Source organism: Oncorhynchus clarkii, chromosome 23 (assembly GCF_045791955.1).
Source record: "Oncorhynchus clarkii lewisi isolate Uvic-CL-2024 chromosome 23, UVic_Ocla_1.0, whole genome shotgun sequence".
NCBI classification, from domain to species: Eukaryota; Metazoa; Chordata; class Actinopteri; order Salmoniformes; family Salmonidae; genus Oncorhynchus; species Oncorhynchus clarkii.
In genome coordinates, this window is record NC_092169.1 from 16844289 (window position 1) to 16862018 (window position 17730).

The 17730-nt window shown below is 42.8% G+C and overlaps 1 protein-coding gene across 11 annotated transcripts; it reads left to right on the plus strand.

Moving 5' to 3' along the window:
* Positions 1-184: 184 nt before the first annotated feature.
* Positions 185-17211, plus strand: LOC139382021 (alpha-actinin-2). 11 transcript variants are annotated; one of them, XM_071125941.1, is made up of 22 exons: positions 263-555; positions 763-988; positions 3732-3846; positions 3933-4052; positions 4261-4347; positions 4540-4627; positions 4964-5042; positions 9199-9280; positions 9816-9901; positions 10344-10436; positions 10625-10855; positions 11083-11230; positions 11576-11726; positions 12508-12616; positions 13299-13439; positions 13563-13745; positions 13872-14006; positions 14101-14280; positions 14476-14622; positions 15465-15530; positions 15681-15839; positions 16025-16612. In XM_071125941.1, exons 2-22 carry the CDS (start codon positions 923-925, stop codon positions 16181-16183), a joined length of 2625 nt encoding a protein of 874 aa, XP_070982042.1. In that variant the 5' UTR covers positions 263-555; positions 763-922; the 3' UTR covers positions 16184-16612. The 11 variants fall into 11 exon arrangements, 7 of the variants coding, with proteins under 7 accessions (XP_070982040.1, XP_070982042.1, XP_070982043.1 ...); XM_071125939.1 differs by lacking the exon at positions 763-988 and having other exon boundaries at positions 185-555; positions 16025-17211; XR_011628609.1 differs by lacking the exons at positions 763-988; positions 15465-15530; positions 16025-16612 and adding exons at positions 14757-14777; positions 15020-15092 and having other exon boundaries at positions 241-555; positions 15681-15760.
* Positions 17212-17730: the final 519 nt, after the last annotated feature.

The window sequence follows — 17730 nt, forward strand, 5'->3', positions numbered from 1 at the left end:
ACAATCATACTGATATTATATTAATGAAACAAATGCTTATCCTCGTGCGTGTGTGTGTGTGTGTGTGTGTGTGTGTGTGTGTGTGTGTGTGTGTGTGTGTGTGTGTGTGTGTGGGTGTGGGTGTGGGTGTGGGGGTGTGTGTGCGTGCGAACAGTAGAGCAGTGATACAGAAGAGCCCTGATACACAACGCGCCTGTCACATGACCTGTCAGTACTAATTGATATCAGCACTTGTCTGGCTGTGGCAACTGCGGCCAGACAGAACACAGGCAAGCGTGAGTGAGAGAGAGGGAGTGAGCTAGAGAGGGAGAGTGGAAGTTACCCATCTCAGGTCAAGAATTCAATTATCAGAGTCAAAACACATGAGGATATTGGAAGACAAAAACGCAGTGAATTTGGGGAAATAGAAATACTTAGGATGCAATGATGACCCAAATAGAGACAACGATGCATTATGATAACGGATTCGGAGATGAGGAGGACTACATGATACAGGAGGATGAGTGGGACAGGGACATGTTGCTGGACCCTGCCTGGGAAAAACAGCAAAGAAAGGTAAATCGAGAGAAGATGACGACATGCACATAACCAATTCAACAAATGAACTTTATGCACTGCAGTACTTTACGCACCGGTTTGGGAGTTTACATGACAGCAAATTAACATTTGTTTGCATTTCCAAATGGTTTGATAATTAAATGTTAAGTTATTCACGTTGAGCTCAGACTTCAAATCTTCTCTGGTTCCTGGTATTGGGTTCAGATGGAGCCAGGGGTCTGTCTTGGCTCCAGTTGACGGGAATATTGATGGACAGATGCGATGGGTACCAGCTAACAATAGCTCAATGAGCGGCTCTCGAACTGCTGCCATTCCACTGATACGCGAGGAATGTGAAGTGTCAACAGATGCTTCTTAACACACGATGACGTGCTTGGGATTAGAATGGATGCTATATCTAATTTTAACCTCGAGACCAAAAGGCATTATAGTGGGTTAATCAAGTGTCCTTGGTGTGGAATTAATTTGTTTATAGAAACCACAAAATACTGTACCAAGCATCTGAATATAGGACCCCAACTCAGTAGCCTATCTGTCAACTTGTTTAATACAGAAGGAGGTTACAGTATGTCTTCCTTCAGAAATGCTCACACTTTGTCATGGAAGAGGTTGAACAGTGTCTCAACTATCTTCATTTAACAAGGCAAAGCAAATATTTTTTTTGTGGGTATTTTAGGTACATGCTAATTAAGACCTATAGGCCTACTGGGTGCCTTCTGCATGGTATAAGCATGGTATAGTTGGATAGCAGTGTTGACCACGTGAGATTTGTTTGGAGATCTCAGTAACTTATTTGGCATCTTAATTAAGGCTCTTTATTAGCTTTCCCTCCACTTTAATCCTATTACCCAGTAAGAGCCACCAGGGATGACAGGGCTGCCCTTGAATGAGACCTGCTGGCACACTGAACTGTCCTTACCTTTGTACACTAACTTGCCAATTAGGCTACCATGTTCTAGCACAGGCTAGGTGTACCAGGTGCCAACTGATTCAGCCGGGTTTGGTGAACGGAGGCAAATTAGGCATGATTCTTGGAACCAAGAGTGAAAATAATGAATAAACAGCCTTCAACCAGTTCATAGGTTTGAACAAATCCTTCAATAACAAGGTTGGTCCCTATTGGACATGGTTCATGAATACATTTATCTCTGAGCGTTAGGGCTGTTGGAGGGAGGAATGAGGTTGGCGGGGTTAGGTCTGGAGGACTAGCCATGTTTAACGAGGGGGCAGCAGTCCAATGTCACATACACTTTGGTCTGTTTTGTCATGCTGCGCCCTTTGTTCCAAAGCCTCTAATATTCCTAATTTAGACAGGCATTCCACCGGGCAACCTCTCCAGGCAGGTGGCGTTAACCCACAGCCATCTGGGGGACCAGGCTATGTACTATAAGAACTTAAGGTTCTTAAGGGCCAGAGGATGCTGTGTGGACTGGAATGGCTTGAAAATACATGTCTCTGTAGCATACAAACATTCTCTGTGTTTATGCACAGTACTGCTGGAAGCAGATTGACAGATCACATTCCTGATTGGATGTAAGGAGTCTAATTGAGGCTGATCCAGTAAGGCATTTTGAGAAGGGATGTTCAATGTATCCCATTCAATAAACTGTAGATCGCTCTCAGTTTGTAACACGTGCAAGAATTGACACATTTGAGTATTTCAATAAAGGCCCATAGCCCGTTTTAGCCTTTGCCCTTTCGGTATTCACATACAGTATCTGGAAAGACTGGATAGATAGTGAAAGCAATATGGCTATAGTTCCACTCATCCTTTTTGATTATCATATATTTGTATTCATTTTAGTAAAAGTGTGGCTTTTTTCTTTTCAAAGAGAAACACATAAGAGAAGAATGCACTGTATGCATGTGACATTTTCCTATCATTTTGAAATTCAGTTAAAATGTTTTCTTCCTGTCTCTTATCACTAGAGCCACCAGAGCAGGCTACATTTAACACCTTATATCATCAGCAGTGGTGTAAAGTAAAATACTTTTAAGTACTACTTAAGTAGTTTTTGGGGGATGTGTACTTTACTCTACTATTTATTTTTTGCCAACTTCTACTTCACTACATTCTGAAATAAAATAATGTACTTTTTACTCCATACATTTTCTGTACTACCCAAAAGTACTCTTTACATTTTGACAGGAAAATGGTCCAATTCACACATTTATCAAGAGAACGTCCCTGCTCATCCCTACTGCATCTGATCTGGCGGACTCACGAAACACAAATGCTTCGTCTGTACTTTAATACTGAGTTTGACCTTGGCAATTCGTAAATGAAAAAACAACAAGAAAATGTTGCCGTCTGGTTTTTAAATAAGGAATTTGAAATGATTTATACTTTTACTTTTGATACTTAAGTACATTTAAAGCCAAATACTTTTAGACTTTTACTGAAGTAGTATTTTACTCAGTGACATTCACTTTTACTTTAATCATTTTCTATTAAGGCATCTTTACTTTTACTCAAGTATGACAGTTGAGTGCTTTTTCCACCACTGATCATCAGGAATGTGAACTGGGATCTTCTCAAAGCTTTTATCTATACAGTGTTGATTGCCTCTGGGCTCTGTTTGCTATTGTGAGATCGAGTGACTTAATATAAACACAGCAGGAGAGAGTTGTAATATTTAAGTCATGCATAAGGATATAGTAGAAAGCATGAGCGTTATCGGAGAACAAATGATTTTATCCTTTATCCTTTATAGGCAGTAGGTTGGTTGGAGGGAAGGTGAAATTTGAAACCTAGGGGTTTGCTGACCCTCGACAAATAGGTTCATCTCAATATGTGGCACTTGCCATAGGGACCACAGTCAGCACAATTGATGGCCTCCGTCTAAGTCATGCTAAGCTGTTATCTTATACTGTAGTATGTTACAACCAAGCGATACACTTACAGTAGCTACCTTCATAAAGTATAGATGGCAAACACTTTCAACTGGGAAGGGTAAATTGGAAAATTATGTAAAACGGACTGTAAAGTTTTAAAACATTGTGGAACATTCTACATTTGATGAATAAGACCCTTGATGGAAAACTCACTCAAGGTTCTCTGATTAGCTCACAGAAAGTCTCTCTACCATCAATGCTCAAACCCATCCTAAGTTATGTGAAATTTACATTGTCCTATTTGTATTTTACTCACCAAAATATCATTTAATTTGTAGACCTTCACAGCTTGGTGTAATTCCCACCTGCGGAAAGCAGAAACACAGATTGAGAACATTGAGGACGACTTCAGGAATGGCCTCAAACTCATGCTTCTCTTGGAAATTATTTCAGGTACTGTTTGTTGACTAAATAGTTGATAGTTGAAAACATTGATTGGTACTCACAGAGAGTTTAATGCTGTTTGCTCCTTCCCTCAGGTGAGAGGTTACCTAAGCCCGACAGAGGGAAGATGCGTTTTCACAAGATTGCCAATGTCAACAAAGCCCTAGACTTCATCACCAGCAAGGGAGTGAAACTCGTCTCTATTGGAGCTGAAGGTGATATTTCATTTGGCCTGTACTTTACCTGTTGGCAGCTCAGTATCTTTTGATTCATTTGAATAATCAATTATCTAATTCACTGAAGCAGGTCTTATTCATCAAAGGTAGAGTGTTCCACAATGTTTTAAAACTTGACAGTCCATTTTGCATGAACTTTTACAATTATGTGATGAATCTGATGGTAGTTGGATTTTTTTCTCTTCAGAAATTGTGGATGGTAACATTAAGATGACTCTGGGAATGATATGGACCATCATCCTCCGCTTTGCCATCCAGGACATCTCTGTAGAAGGTAATATAGGAAAATTCTAACAAAATAGCGTACTTGAGGAAAAAAACCTGCCTTTGTTATTATTGTATAATAAGTTATGTCCTGCATATGGATTCCCAGTGTTTTTATACTGCAGCTACCTTCCTGGTTTAATGAAATAGAGATCTCACTGGGGAATATTGCTGTTGAACATATATTTCTCTCTCCTTTCAGAAACCTCTGCAAAGGAAGGCCTTCTCTTGTGGTGTCAGAGAAAGACTGCCCCCTACAGAAATGTCAATGTCCAGAACTTCCACATTAGGTGAGAACACTCTTGATTCTTTTCCTAACCCTTTAGAGTCCAAGCACTGTCTACCCCGGGCTGATGGTGTTCTACTTAGCTATATGGAATTGTTTTAAGAAGGTCATACCAAGGATCATTTTGTTATTTCGATTTTGAATTTTAAGACTCCTTGAAGTTGCCTAATATGTATTTTTCTATTTTATTATTTTCTATACTAATGTGTTAGTACTAAGTAATAAGAGATGCAAAGCCTGCACACACTACAGTTCTCTAGGACCAGTGTTGGGGACCTTTACTCAGTTATCATGCCAATCTGACCTCTGACCTGGTTCTCTCTGCTGCCTGCTGGTGAAGCTGGAAGGACGGACTGGCCTTCTGCGCCCTGATTCACAGACACAGACCTGACCTTATCGACTATGCTAAGCTCAACAAGGTCTCTCGTGTGTCCCAATCACTAACCATGATGGTGTCTGGTGCCTCCCACATACTAACAGAGAACAGTCCATAATATTAACTCCAGTCTTTCCCACAGCGTGGATTAATAGAAAGTTATGATGTGGGTGGGTTGACTTTTGAGAAGCAGAAATAAGAGAGTGTTTCATTATGTGTAACTCAGGGGTTCTCAAACTTTTTGGGGCCAGGGACACCTTTTGTGTTAGCAAATTCATCAGGGACTCCCTCATTATCAGAACACAACTCGAGTCTGTTTAAAATGGCCAACAAGGAATTTTACACTACATGGCTGGGGCAGTCTAAGGCAGAGATATTTTTTGTTGTTGTAGCTTTAAAGCTAATATCCTTAAATTCTACACATTTTGCCATGAGGCAGAGAGAAAACTGTGCATTTTTAAAAATTCAATTACAGTACATTTATGTCCCCCCAAAAATTGCGGGGGTGATAGTATTGAGTCAAAAAAATTGATAATGGTGTGGTACTGTGGATACCAATATCTTATTATCTTAACTTATTCCATGGATCCCTTTGCCCCCAAAAATGAAATGAACCCCTGATTTAACTCACCCAATCTATTCCTTACTGATTTCTGCATTCACTGTCTTACTGACATGCTCACCTGAATGACCCACTATTGTATAAAGCTGGAAGGAAGGTTTAGCCTTTTGTGCCCTGATACACAAACACAGGCCAGATCTAATCAACTATCAACATCTGAAGGTATCATATGTGTAGGTACAGCAGTGTTTGAAATCTCATAAAAGTAGACTTTGTTGTGTGTAGAATTGTGTGTGCAGTGTGTAGTAGTAAGGCTCTGGAGCAGCATGTGTGCATACTGTGTCTGTGTGGAGTCTGGCGTCGCTAGGGCAATGGGCCTGCCTGCTCTGCTTGGAGGAGAGGGCGGAGGAGCAGACTAAGGGACCGAGAACAGAGAGAATAACAAACGCAAGGAAATCAAGATAGCAGTCGCAGCTGTACAGATAACTAATCCAAAGCACTCTATGATGTCATGTCTCTTTGTTAATTCAGCCACTTAGCTAACTAGCAAGTCAAACCAAATACACAGCTGGACTCACCATTTTCCACATTCTCCCTTTGTGCTATTTACAAACAAACACGTGACTGGCTCGACTGTTCTGAGAAACTATGGTAATCTTCATAATGTAAAATAATGTTACAGGTGAAGTTCCTAAGTGGCCACATCACTGAGAACCTGACATGGTCCCTCAACAACACCACTCTGGTGAAGAAGGTGAAACAGTCCCTCTACTTCCTCAGGTGTTTGAAGAAATGTGGCATGTCCCTCCGGACACTCTCCAATTTCTACCATTGCACCATTGAGAGCATCCTGACTGGCTACCTCACGGCCTGGTACGGAAACTGCTCCGCTTTTGACTGCAAAGCCCTTCAGCGGGTGGTGAAGATGGTCTAGTCCATCACTGGGGCCAGGCTCCCACCCATACATTACATTTAGTCCAAGGCTCGTAACATCATCAAGGACCCCACACATCCCAGCCACGGACGTTTCTCTCCTTTACCGCTGAACTCCTGAACCGGGACCGACCACCTCCACACCTTGCACTGACTCTTAGCACACATGCACTCGCTCACACATTCACTCACACACACTTGTACATATGCATAAACATATGCATAAACACATATACACACACACACACACACACACACACACACACACACACACACACACACACACACACACACACACACACACACACACACACACACACACACACATACACACACACACACACACACACACACACACACACTAACAAGATCTCACGGTCTTACTTCAATATTCAATGTTTGTCCAGGGGGATAAATAACTAGGATAAGCATCCTGCAGGATCATACTCTAAAACATCATGAGAGTACGACCCTACTGCACACAGGAAGTAGCGCAGGTCCTAATCCAGGCACTTGTCATCTCCCGTCTGGAGTACTGCAACTCGCTGTTGGCTGGGCTGCCGGCTTGTGCCATCAAACCCCTGCAACTTATCCAGAATGCTGCAGCCCGCCTGGTTTTAAATCTTCCTAAGTTCTCACGTCACCCTTCTCCTACGTACACTCCACTGGCTTCCAGTCAAAGCTCGCATCCACTACAAGACCATGATGCTTGCCTACGGATCAGCAACCTACCTTCAGACTATGCTCAAACCCTACACCCAACCCCGAGCACTGCGTTTTGCAACCCCGGACTCTTGGCCCTCCTACCCCTACAGGAGAGTAGCTCCCGCTAAGCCTGCAAGCTCTTCAAGCTCTTCTCTGTCCTGGCACCCCAATGGTGGAACCAGCTTCCCCCGGAAGCTAGGACAGTATCTTAAATAATTGAGTATCTTAAATAATCCCCTCCTCATCTCGGCTATTTCCAAATACCTTGGTATATGGTATACACAGTATACCGCCCAAGCCTAGTACACACTGGGGAATTACATATATTTATTTATTTCATTTATTAGTGTGCTTAATTTGCTCTTATGCAAGCTTTTATAGAACTGGTAGCAGATCTGCTCAAAGTTTAATTAGAATAACCATAGACCACTTAAACTGGTACAAAACTTCCACTCACGGGTGGCCAAAAATAACTTACTGAAAGCCACACCCTCATTAAACCACGCCTCTTATTTAACGAGGCCCACCATTACAATGCATAAATCCTGTCAATAAGATGGCACAGGTGGATTCGATTCATCATTGTATCTAATGGTGGGTACACATATCTACCTTTCTTCAATACATTTTAAATGTGTACCTTTTCTGCTCAGCAAATGTACAGATCAGTACCATCACCACCAGCGACTCCTGTGGCGGGCAGTGCATGCTAACCAAGGTTGCCAGGTGAACGGTGTTTCCTCTGACACATTGGTGCAGCTGGCTTCCGGGTTGGATGCGCGCTGTGTTAATTAAGAAGCAGTGCGGCTTGGTTGGATTATGTATCGAAGGGCGCATGACTTTCAACCTTCGTCTCTCCCGAGCCCGTACGGGAGTTGTAGCAATGAGACAAGATAGTAGCTACTAAAACAATTGGATACCATGAAATTGGGGAGAAAAATAATGTATTTTTTGAAGAATATGTGATGATTGTAACTTTAAAGAGTAGACTACTACAGTGTGAAATATACAGATTAGTGTCCTTCCACCGTGTAACCTGTGGCCTTTATAACACCGAATTACATTTACAGTACATATCCATCCTTGTTAATCTAAAAAAAAGTTACATAGTCCATTATGGTTTTCCCAGGAGGCGGAACTGACTTAGCCCTGACTGTGAATAGATGAAGAAATATGAGCCATATCCCAATAGAGCCCAGGGTTTACCTCAGCTGTGGTGGGCAGATACCTCTAAATGAGGCAGCTCTTTATAGGGCAATCACTATATCCACTGTTGTTTGGGAATACACATACAAATGGATAGATCTGGGCAACCCAAACCATTCAGAATGTTGTTAAATACAGAAAAGAGCCAGTTTTAGTAGAGGTGTCCCCCCTCTCTCTCATACATATGCACGTGGACACACACACACATACACACACACCCACCTCTGCCCCCCCCCCCAAACACTCCCATGCATGCATTGGACCCAGACAGGCCCTGTCAGCTGTCATGTCTGGCTCCAGGTGAGTGGGCTCAGTAAGCCATGAGTGTTAGCTTGCTGAAATGGCTCCATGTGGGTAACAGGCCCATGGGTATCTCCCCCCCCCCCTGTATCCCCCCCTGTATCCCCCCCTGTATCCCTGCAGCTGCCACTGTCCTGTAACAGGCTTTCCCCCCTCAGCCGGCATCAGTGGAACAGACTTAGGACAATAGTAGCAGCATGAGCCCTCTCCTCCCACTAAACAAACTGACTCACCCTACCCCATTAGTGAGGAGACACTTACTGACTGTCTGTCACCTGTTTGGTTAATACATCACTGGGTGCAGGACAGTTTGTAATCTGGTTTCAAATACTGTACATGTGCACGTTTTTTTCATGTTAAATGTAAATGAAAACATGACTGTATCTTAGTTTTAAAAAGTGTAATGGTGTGGCGTTGAAAGACAGCTATATGCTAACTGCTAAGTAACAATATAATTGGAACGTATGTTTCTATAATACTGATTATTTTCTAGGATGATCCTATGGGGAACCTGAACCTGGCCTTTGAAATAGCAGAGAAGCACCTGGATATTCCTAAGATGCTGGACGCAGAAGGTAATGTCTTCTAAGGAAACAACGTTTGAATTCGGCATTAGCTATAGGCATCTTGTTTTGCTCAATATGAAAACATAACCCATCTTATTTGGTACTGTAATGGTGGGAGTCAGACTATGGGCTTTGTTGCAGGATTGTCTGGAGGAGATTGCCAGGAGGATTGTCTGTACTTGTATGAACATTGTAACGATAAAGTCCTATGTGCATGGTATCCCACAGATTTGATAAGTGCAGCAAGGCCAGACAACAGGACTGTTATGACCTATATGTCCAGTTTGTATCACACAATTGCAATGGTACAGAAGGTGAGGGCACATTTGTCAAGCTTTAGGTCCTTGTTTAGACCCCTTGGCCATAGACCAACCCACTTTCCTTCCAGGATAGCCCTGGGCTAAGACGTTCAGGTGTGGAGTCTCGATCTGTGTTCCTTTTCCTCTGTCGGTGCTCTTGTGTTTCCTGTCTCCCACCTTGAGTGTCTTCCTCATTCTCTACTTGTTGTCCGTCACCCTCTTCTGTCCCTCCGTCCACACTGTAGACATCATCAACACTCCTAAGCCTGATGAGAGAGCTATCATGACCTATGTTTCCTGCTTCTATCATGCTTTTGCTGGAGCTGAGCAGGTATACAGCTTGCACCATGAACAATTTGAATCGAGTTTGTGAAAGCAATATGTTTTATGTACAATATCCCCAAATCATTTGATGATGGTTACCATGTGTCAATCATTCCACTTAAAATAAGCACATGATAATCCAATCATTCAAATTTTCTAAGGTCTTATTTCCCCGTCACTACCAAAAACACATATCCTGGTCTGTTCTCTTCACTAGCCTGAAAGTTGTTTGACATCATACTAAGTTGGTCAATTGTGAGTTTGACATTGAAATGCATGTTTTTGAAACAACACACACAGATTGCTTTAAATGTATGACTTAGATGGTGTGCATGTTGGTGGGGTGGGGGGTAATTGTATGAGGAATTGCATTAGATATGCGACAACACCCTCACCTCACCTCTCTTTCCTCCCTGACCTAATTTCTCCATCCTCCCTCCCCTTGGTAGGCTGAGACAGCAGCCAACAGGATCTGTAAAGTGCTGGATGTGAACCAGGAGAATGAGAAACTTATGGAGGAATACGAGAGGCTGGCCAGCGAGGTAAAGCATACTTTTGGATATATCCTTTCATATTGGTGAACTCTCTTGGGGACATACTTCTACCCCACTTGGAAATGCCCAAGTATTCAAATTAAATTCAAAGTCCAATTCAACTGAATTGATTTGAGAGGAATAACAACACACAAACCCCATAGCTCCACTCCATCATTACCTTCTGTATTCCGTAGCTACTGGAGTGGATCCGCCGGACCACCCCATGGCTAGAGAACAGGGCCGCAGAGAAGACCATGGTTGAGATGCAGAGGAAGCTGGAGGATTTCAGGGACTACCGCCGCATGCACAAGCCCCCCAAGGTGCAGGAGAAGTGTCAGCTGGAGATCAGCTTCAATACCTTGCAGACCAAGCTGCGCATAAGCAACCGGCCTGCTTTTATGCCTTCTGAAGGAAAGATGGTATCTGTAAGTGTTAACACCCAACATTCAATGATGAATCATATAAAACTGATGAAACACAAGCCACCAGTCAAAGTACAGTAGCTATAGATAGCTATGGATATAGGTAATCCAAAAGACCAAGGTAAAGACCAAGGCACTCTTACCAGAATGTTGATAAAGTTAAAAAGTTATTTTAATAGCATATCAACTGAGCGTGATGAGCGTGTCTTTGTGTCTCCATGTTGCTGTAGGACATAGCCAGTGCATGGCAGGGGCTGGAGGGGGCTGAGAAAGGTTATGAGGAGTGGATTCTGACCGAGATCCGCAGGCTGGAGAGACTGGACCACTTGGCTGAAAAGTTTTGCCAGAAAGCCACCACCCATGAGACCTGGGCTAGTGGTCAGTCTGGGCTATTATTGTCTGTCTGTGCAGTGTTTACTTATGTCTCTGGTATGTCTAGAGTTTGACCTTTGAATGTAAGTGATTGGCTCCTAATCCTTTGAGATTTTTCAATGGGAAAATGTCAGAGTGAATCTTCAGCATTTGTTTTGACTAACGGGAGATTCATGGCCATTGCTCTCGCTTTCTCTGTCTCTGTCTCTGTCTCTCTCTCTTTCTCTCTCAATTCAATTCAAGGGGCTTTATTGGCATGGGAAACATGTTAACATTGCCAAAGCAAGTGAAGTAGATACTATCCAAAGTGAAATTAACAATAATCTCTCTATCTCGCTACCTGTGACCAAGGTAAAGAGCTAATTCTATCTCAGAAGGACTACGAGACTGCCACCCTGACGGAGGTGCGGGCATTGCTAAGGAAACATGAGGCATTTGAGAGTGACCTGGCTGCTCACCAGGACAGGGTGGAGCAGATCGCTGCCATCGCACAGGAGCTCAAGTGCGGACTTTTCCTCTAACCCTCACTCCTAACCATCATCCCTAACAAATCCTATTCCTAAAATCATGGCTTTGACAAGGAATACAATCTGCATTCTACTTAAAGGAAAATTCCACCCAAAAACCAGTCCATTATTGATATAGTCCCCAAATGTTTAAGTTTTTAAGATATAGAACTTTCAAAATACATAAATATGGTATGATGCACTTTATCTGTGATTAGGTGTGGCAACACATACATTTTAAGTTATGTTATTGGGCTTTCTCCATTCTGTTCATTTTCATCAATTTTGTACATTTCTACATTTCCTGAACTAATTTCCACACTGTACCACATTTGTTTTGTCTTTGTGTGCCTCTATTTTGTCAATAAGTCACTTTTCCTTCATAAGAATACTTATTCTCCTCTGTGACCATGTTTTTTCAATGGATTCACATGCAGTTTTTATTTCAGTGGAGTATATTGCAGTCGGATGATTTCCGGGGGTCTCTAATTGGCAAGCTTGTTCTCTCTAAGTTGTTGACTTGGTCTGCTAGCAAGTTAGCTAGCAGTTGTCAGCTGTTTACAGTTTCTTACTGGCAATAAAAATGTATGATTGACATATTTTTTCAGAGTCATTGCTAAATTATTTAATGTAACAAATAAAAAATAAAAATACTGTTAGAGAAGGTACAGTAAAAATCCAAACTGGTCCATGCATCAATACCAGTATTATGTTAGTAAAACACAGTACACTTTCCAGCCCTAGATTGACCTGTATGTTTCCTGTGGTGTTGTGCAGTGAGCTGGACTATCATGGTGTGGCTTCTGTCAACAAGAGGTGTCAGAGCATCTGTGATCTGTGGGATCAACTTGGTACATTGACCCAGAAGAGGAGAGAGGCTTTGGAGGTGAGTGGAGGAGGTTGAGGTTAAGGACATGACGTGCTATGTTCTCAGCTAAACTGCGCTAAACCCAGTGAAAAGCAAGCCGGCACAGTACATCTCGGTAGTGTGAAAAGAGAACCAGTTCCATCAATCCAGTTGAGAACTGAGGAGGTAAAGCAGTGAATGACGTAACCTTGGGTTGGGGTGGAGTGTTCACAGGTCAGCTTAATCCATGATAAAGTTACATCTCATGTATTTTCTATTGCGATAGTTTGGGATTGGGTCTTGGGAATGAAGACAGAGCTGATTATTGGTTGCCCACTAAGTCTTCTGACCGAGATAAGGGGATGAACTAAAGGCACAATCATGTAGATATGGCTGTCTGTACATTATCCGGCTGGCAGGATGCCCACAGTCCCCTTCCTCTGAGCCCCTCTGATCCATACTGTACGCTCATGACCTGCAAATGTGTCAAGACCTTTATCCAGGCCTGGGATTAGGGTGACTGACATGGGCTGCTGTCTGCCACCTGCCCCTGATCAAAGGGAGTGGTCTAATCCATGCAGACCATCTTGTCAAACTCAGGGGTCAATTGGGTCACGTCAATGTGATGCATCCTGGGATTAGCATCCCAAACAGGTGAAGCAATATTAATGAATTGTCAATGAGATGAATGGCAAAGTTCTTTCTCGCTCCTGTTTTCCAGAGGACAGAGAAGCTGCTGGAAACCATTGATCAGTTGTTCCTGGAGTTTGCCAAGAGATCAGCACCTTTCAACAACTGGATGGAAGGGGCTATGGAGGATCTGCAGGATATGTTTATTGTACACACGATCGATGAGGTCCAGGTACGTAATACTCGCTGTTACAATTTAATCATCCTACCGTTGTTACAAATGTTGCAGCCATGTAATTTTGGTACTTGTACTTGCTACGTACACTGCAACCTCTCCTCTCCTTCTCCACTGCAGAGCCTGATCTCTGCCCATGAGCAGTTCAAGGCCACCCTCCCAGAGGCAGACGGAGAGAGACAGGCCATCCTGGGGATCCACAACGAGGTGCAGAAGATCTCCCAGAGCTACGGCATCAAAGCCAACCTCCTCAACCTCTACAGTACCATCACCACAGAGGAGCTCCTCGCCAAGTGGGACAAGGTACAACCTTGAAAATGTACATACATAAACTTGAGACACACATGCACACATATGCATTCACACATGCACATACACAGCCAATTTCTGTCAGATTGATGTATGCGTTGTTGCCATGTTGCTGACCAGGTGAAGAAGCTCGTTCCCCAGAGAGAAGGCTCCCTCCAGGAGGAGCTAGCCCGACAGCATACTAATGAAAGGTTGAGACGGCTATTTGCTACCCAGGCTAACCTCATAGGACCCTGGATACAGACAAGGATGGAGGTCAGAGCAGAGAGTCAGCCATCAGTTTAGTGTCTAAGGGTACCATTGGATCCGGAACAAAAACCTGGTTTGCTAATTTGTTTGGTTCTGACAGGAGATTGGGCACTGCTCCCTGGAGGTAGGCGGTACATTGGAGGACCAGATGACCCAGCTGAAGCAGTTTGAGCACATCATCGTTACCTACAAGCCCAACATCGACAAGCTGGAGGGAGACCACCAGCACATCCAGGAGTCCCTGGTGTTTGACAACAAGCATACCAACTACACCATGGAGGTACTGCAGAGCAGTACAGAGAGCACAGAGAGACGGTCTCTACATGCGGTCTATATAGATTAGATGCGGTCATGGGGATAATGATGATGGATGTCATCGAGATCCCAAAGTGCATTGTTGGAATACATTGTTGACAGCTGATTAATTTGTCTGTCTGTGTCTATCTGTCGGTGTGTTTAATCGTCATGGTAAAAGCACATCCGTGTGGGCTGGGAGCTCCTCCTCACCACCATCGCCCGCACCATCAACGAGATCGAGACCCAGATCCTGACCCGCGACGCCAAGGGCATCAGCCAGGAACAGATGCACGAGTTCCGCTCCTCCTTCAACCATTTTGACCGGGTATAGTACTCTATCCACACCCTGGACTCCCGGTTCTCAGTCTCATATAATAACACTTAACCTGAATGGCATGTTAAGTAGCATAATACCACTGACAATTGTTTTTTTTTTACTGTCATGCCTATCTTATTCAGAAGCTGCGTAAGGAAACTGGGGTAATATGTTGTTGTTGATACTGTAATAGAATGGTCACTGCTCTGTGGCCTTGGTTGTTTAGACAGTTAAAAAATAATACCATTCCAATTTTTCTGTATAATGTATAGATGTATACCATTTGTATTTTTTATATTGGTTCTATATTGTTGTAATGCTGCATGTTATGGACAGTGGACACTTGCATGTGTGTGTTTGTGTGTGTGTGTGACACCTCTGAATGAACTCTAACACCTGGTCCCAGGAGAACACAGGAAAACTGTGAGGAGATCAAGACCTGTCTGATCAGCCTTGGTCATGTGGGCAATGAACATCAGGTACTCAACCCTACTGACCTCTAACCTTTCATGATTCCTGACTGACTCTCATTGAAGACTTAGGCTTCTTCCATCCTTCTAGAACAGACCAAATCTGCTGCTACCTCACATATTTCCCAGTTCTATTTTTCAATAGTGGGCTCTAAATAATACACTACATTATGGCTATGTTGGCGGTAGCAGCTTTCGTCTGTGGTTGTGTGTATGTGTCCATGTTTCTGATGTTAGCTTTGGTCTTCTCCCCCTACCGGATCTCCACTGCTCTACCATCCACCTTCTCTTGGTCTCCCTCCCTCCTCTCTATCCCATCCCCTCCCTGTGAGGTGACCTACTCCCAACCTCCACCCTATGACCCTTGACCTCCGACTACAGAAGAAACACGGGGCGATGGACACTGATGACTTTAGGGCCTGTCTGATCTCCATGGGTTATGATTTGGTAGGGGTCTCAATGTTCTCATGCAGAATTACGGTATGCAAATAATGCATACTAACACCAAGAGGTATTGATTCTATGTGTAATAACGAACAAAGATATCAGTGCTCTTGTCTCTGATCTCGCACTAAAATCTCTCTCTCTCTCTGTCAGGGTGAAGTGGAATTTGCGCGTATCATGATGCTGGTTGACCCCAGTGCCACTGGCATGGTCTCTTTTCAATCATTTATCGATTTTATGACCAGAGAAACCGCTGACACGGACACCGCCGAGCAGGTTGTGGCATCCTTCAGGATCCTGGCAGCCGATAAGGTGTGTGTGTGTGAGAGAAAGTGAACAGGAGTGTGACAATTGAGTGGAACATGTCAATCACACAGATGGGGCAGATTCAGTACAATGGTCAACACGCATATTATTCTGTCAGATTATTAATATTTGCTCAAGCGGATTTACCTCCATGAGCCCGTGTTCTCTCTGTTTTTCTCCCGACTCCACAGCCCTACATCCTGGTTGAGGAGCTGAGGAGAGAGCTCCCCCCTGACCAGGCAGAGTACTGCATCTTGAGGATGCCCCGCTACAGTGGCCCAGGGGGATCCGCAGGGGCGCTAGACTACACCGCCTTCTCCACTGCCCTCTATGGAGAGAGTGACCTCTAACCCTGCAAGATGATGCCCAAAAGTGACCTCTTGACCCCACCTAATACGTCTGGATGAAATTCCCTTTAACCAAACACACAAATGAGTGGCGGTTACCTATGTTAGAGTCACAATAGGTAGATACAGTACATTTAGCTACTTATTGTAACACAATAGTTTCCCTCACATGAGTTCTGCAGTGAAGTGAAGACAGAATAACAGTTTTTCTTATCGGCTTTAAGGAGTAACATGATCATATAAGCTACAATAGTTCGATATAATATGTTTATTGACCAGGGTAATAGCGGCAGTTGGATATGTAGCTAGAACAGAAAAATAGCAGGCTAATAGTCAGCATTTTCTCCTCATCTTCTTTCAGTGCCTTATTAGGAACTACTGTATGAGTTCTAACTGGGAATAAGACAAAAACATTGAAGTAAGATGTTGAACTGATGCTGGTTTCCAGTGGGATGTTGTTTATGTAACCAAAATGTACTTGTGGTAAAATCATAGCTCATGTTTCCTGCTCCATGCAAACTTTTCTCACATCACATTTGACCCTATATATATATATATATATATATATATATATATATATATATATATATATATATATATATATATATATAAAGAACAGTTATAGGCTATGATTGATTGATAAAATAATAGGTTGAACAGTTAACAAACAATGTACAGTATATTTCTCACACCCAAAGCTAAGAGAAATCATTGTTACATTTTCTTATTTGAGAACATAAGGAGTTTGGAACAACGTTGCCTCTTTGATGATATTGCTTATTTCCTTAAATCCTATGAGATTCCAACATACTTTGAATCAAACCTCAAAGAGGGTCAAGCCTGTCTCTCAGCCTGCCCCCTGTTAAGCAGTTGGGATTTCCCATTTGAAGACAGGGAGGGAGAAGAGAATCCATGTACTATTCAATCCAAAGCAACAAAAATAAACATTTGACCGTTTGCGAGACTGTTGACAGTAAACTTTGTAGTTTCAAGTGATTTGATTATTCAATAAACCCTCTTCCTGATCATCACTGATGTTTATTTTTCTTTACATAATAAAAAAGTGCAGTTAAATACAACATTGTGTTTTTCTATTCTTTAGGCCTAATCTGTAAAAGCCATATTTCCTTTCATTGAAGTTGATTAAAGTTGGCTATATGAAAGTTAAAATGACAGTCACAAATCAAACATGGATATAATCAAATAAAAATGATCTGCAAAATCTGATGTGAATATCCTACATTTGATAAGATTGGCAGGGCAAGGGCTCTCAATGGTAGCATTCCTGCAGTCAAAGGCTACTGTATGAGTGTGATTATGAGCCCAGAGAAGCTATATTGAGCTGTTTTGTGCCAAAATGTAGGACAAAAGTGGGGATAACGTAGCCTAGTTACCTGACACCACCTCTTTAAATGTGAGGATAGTAGGCATATATTCCACAAGCATAAACTTCCTGACAAAGAGGGGTATTTATTAAGTCAGTTCCCACTAATCACTGACAAATGCTGATGTCTTTTGGATGTTTGAGCAAGTTCGAATCCAGCAAAAGA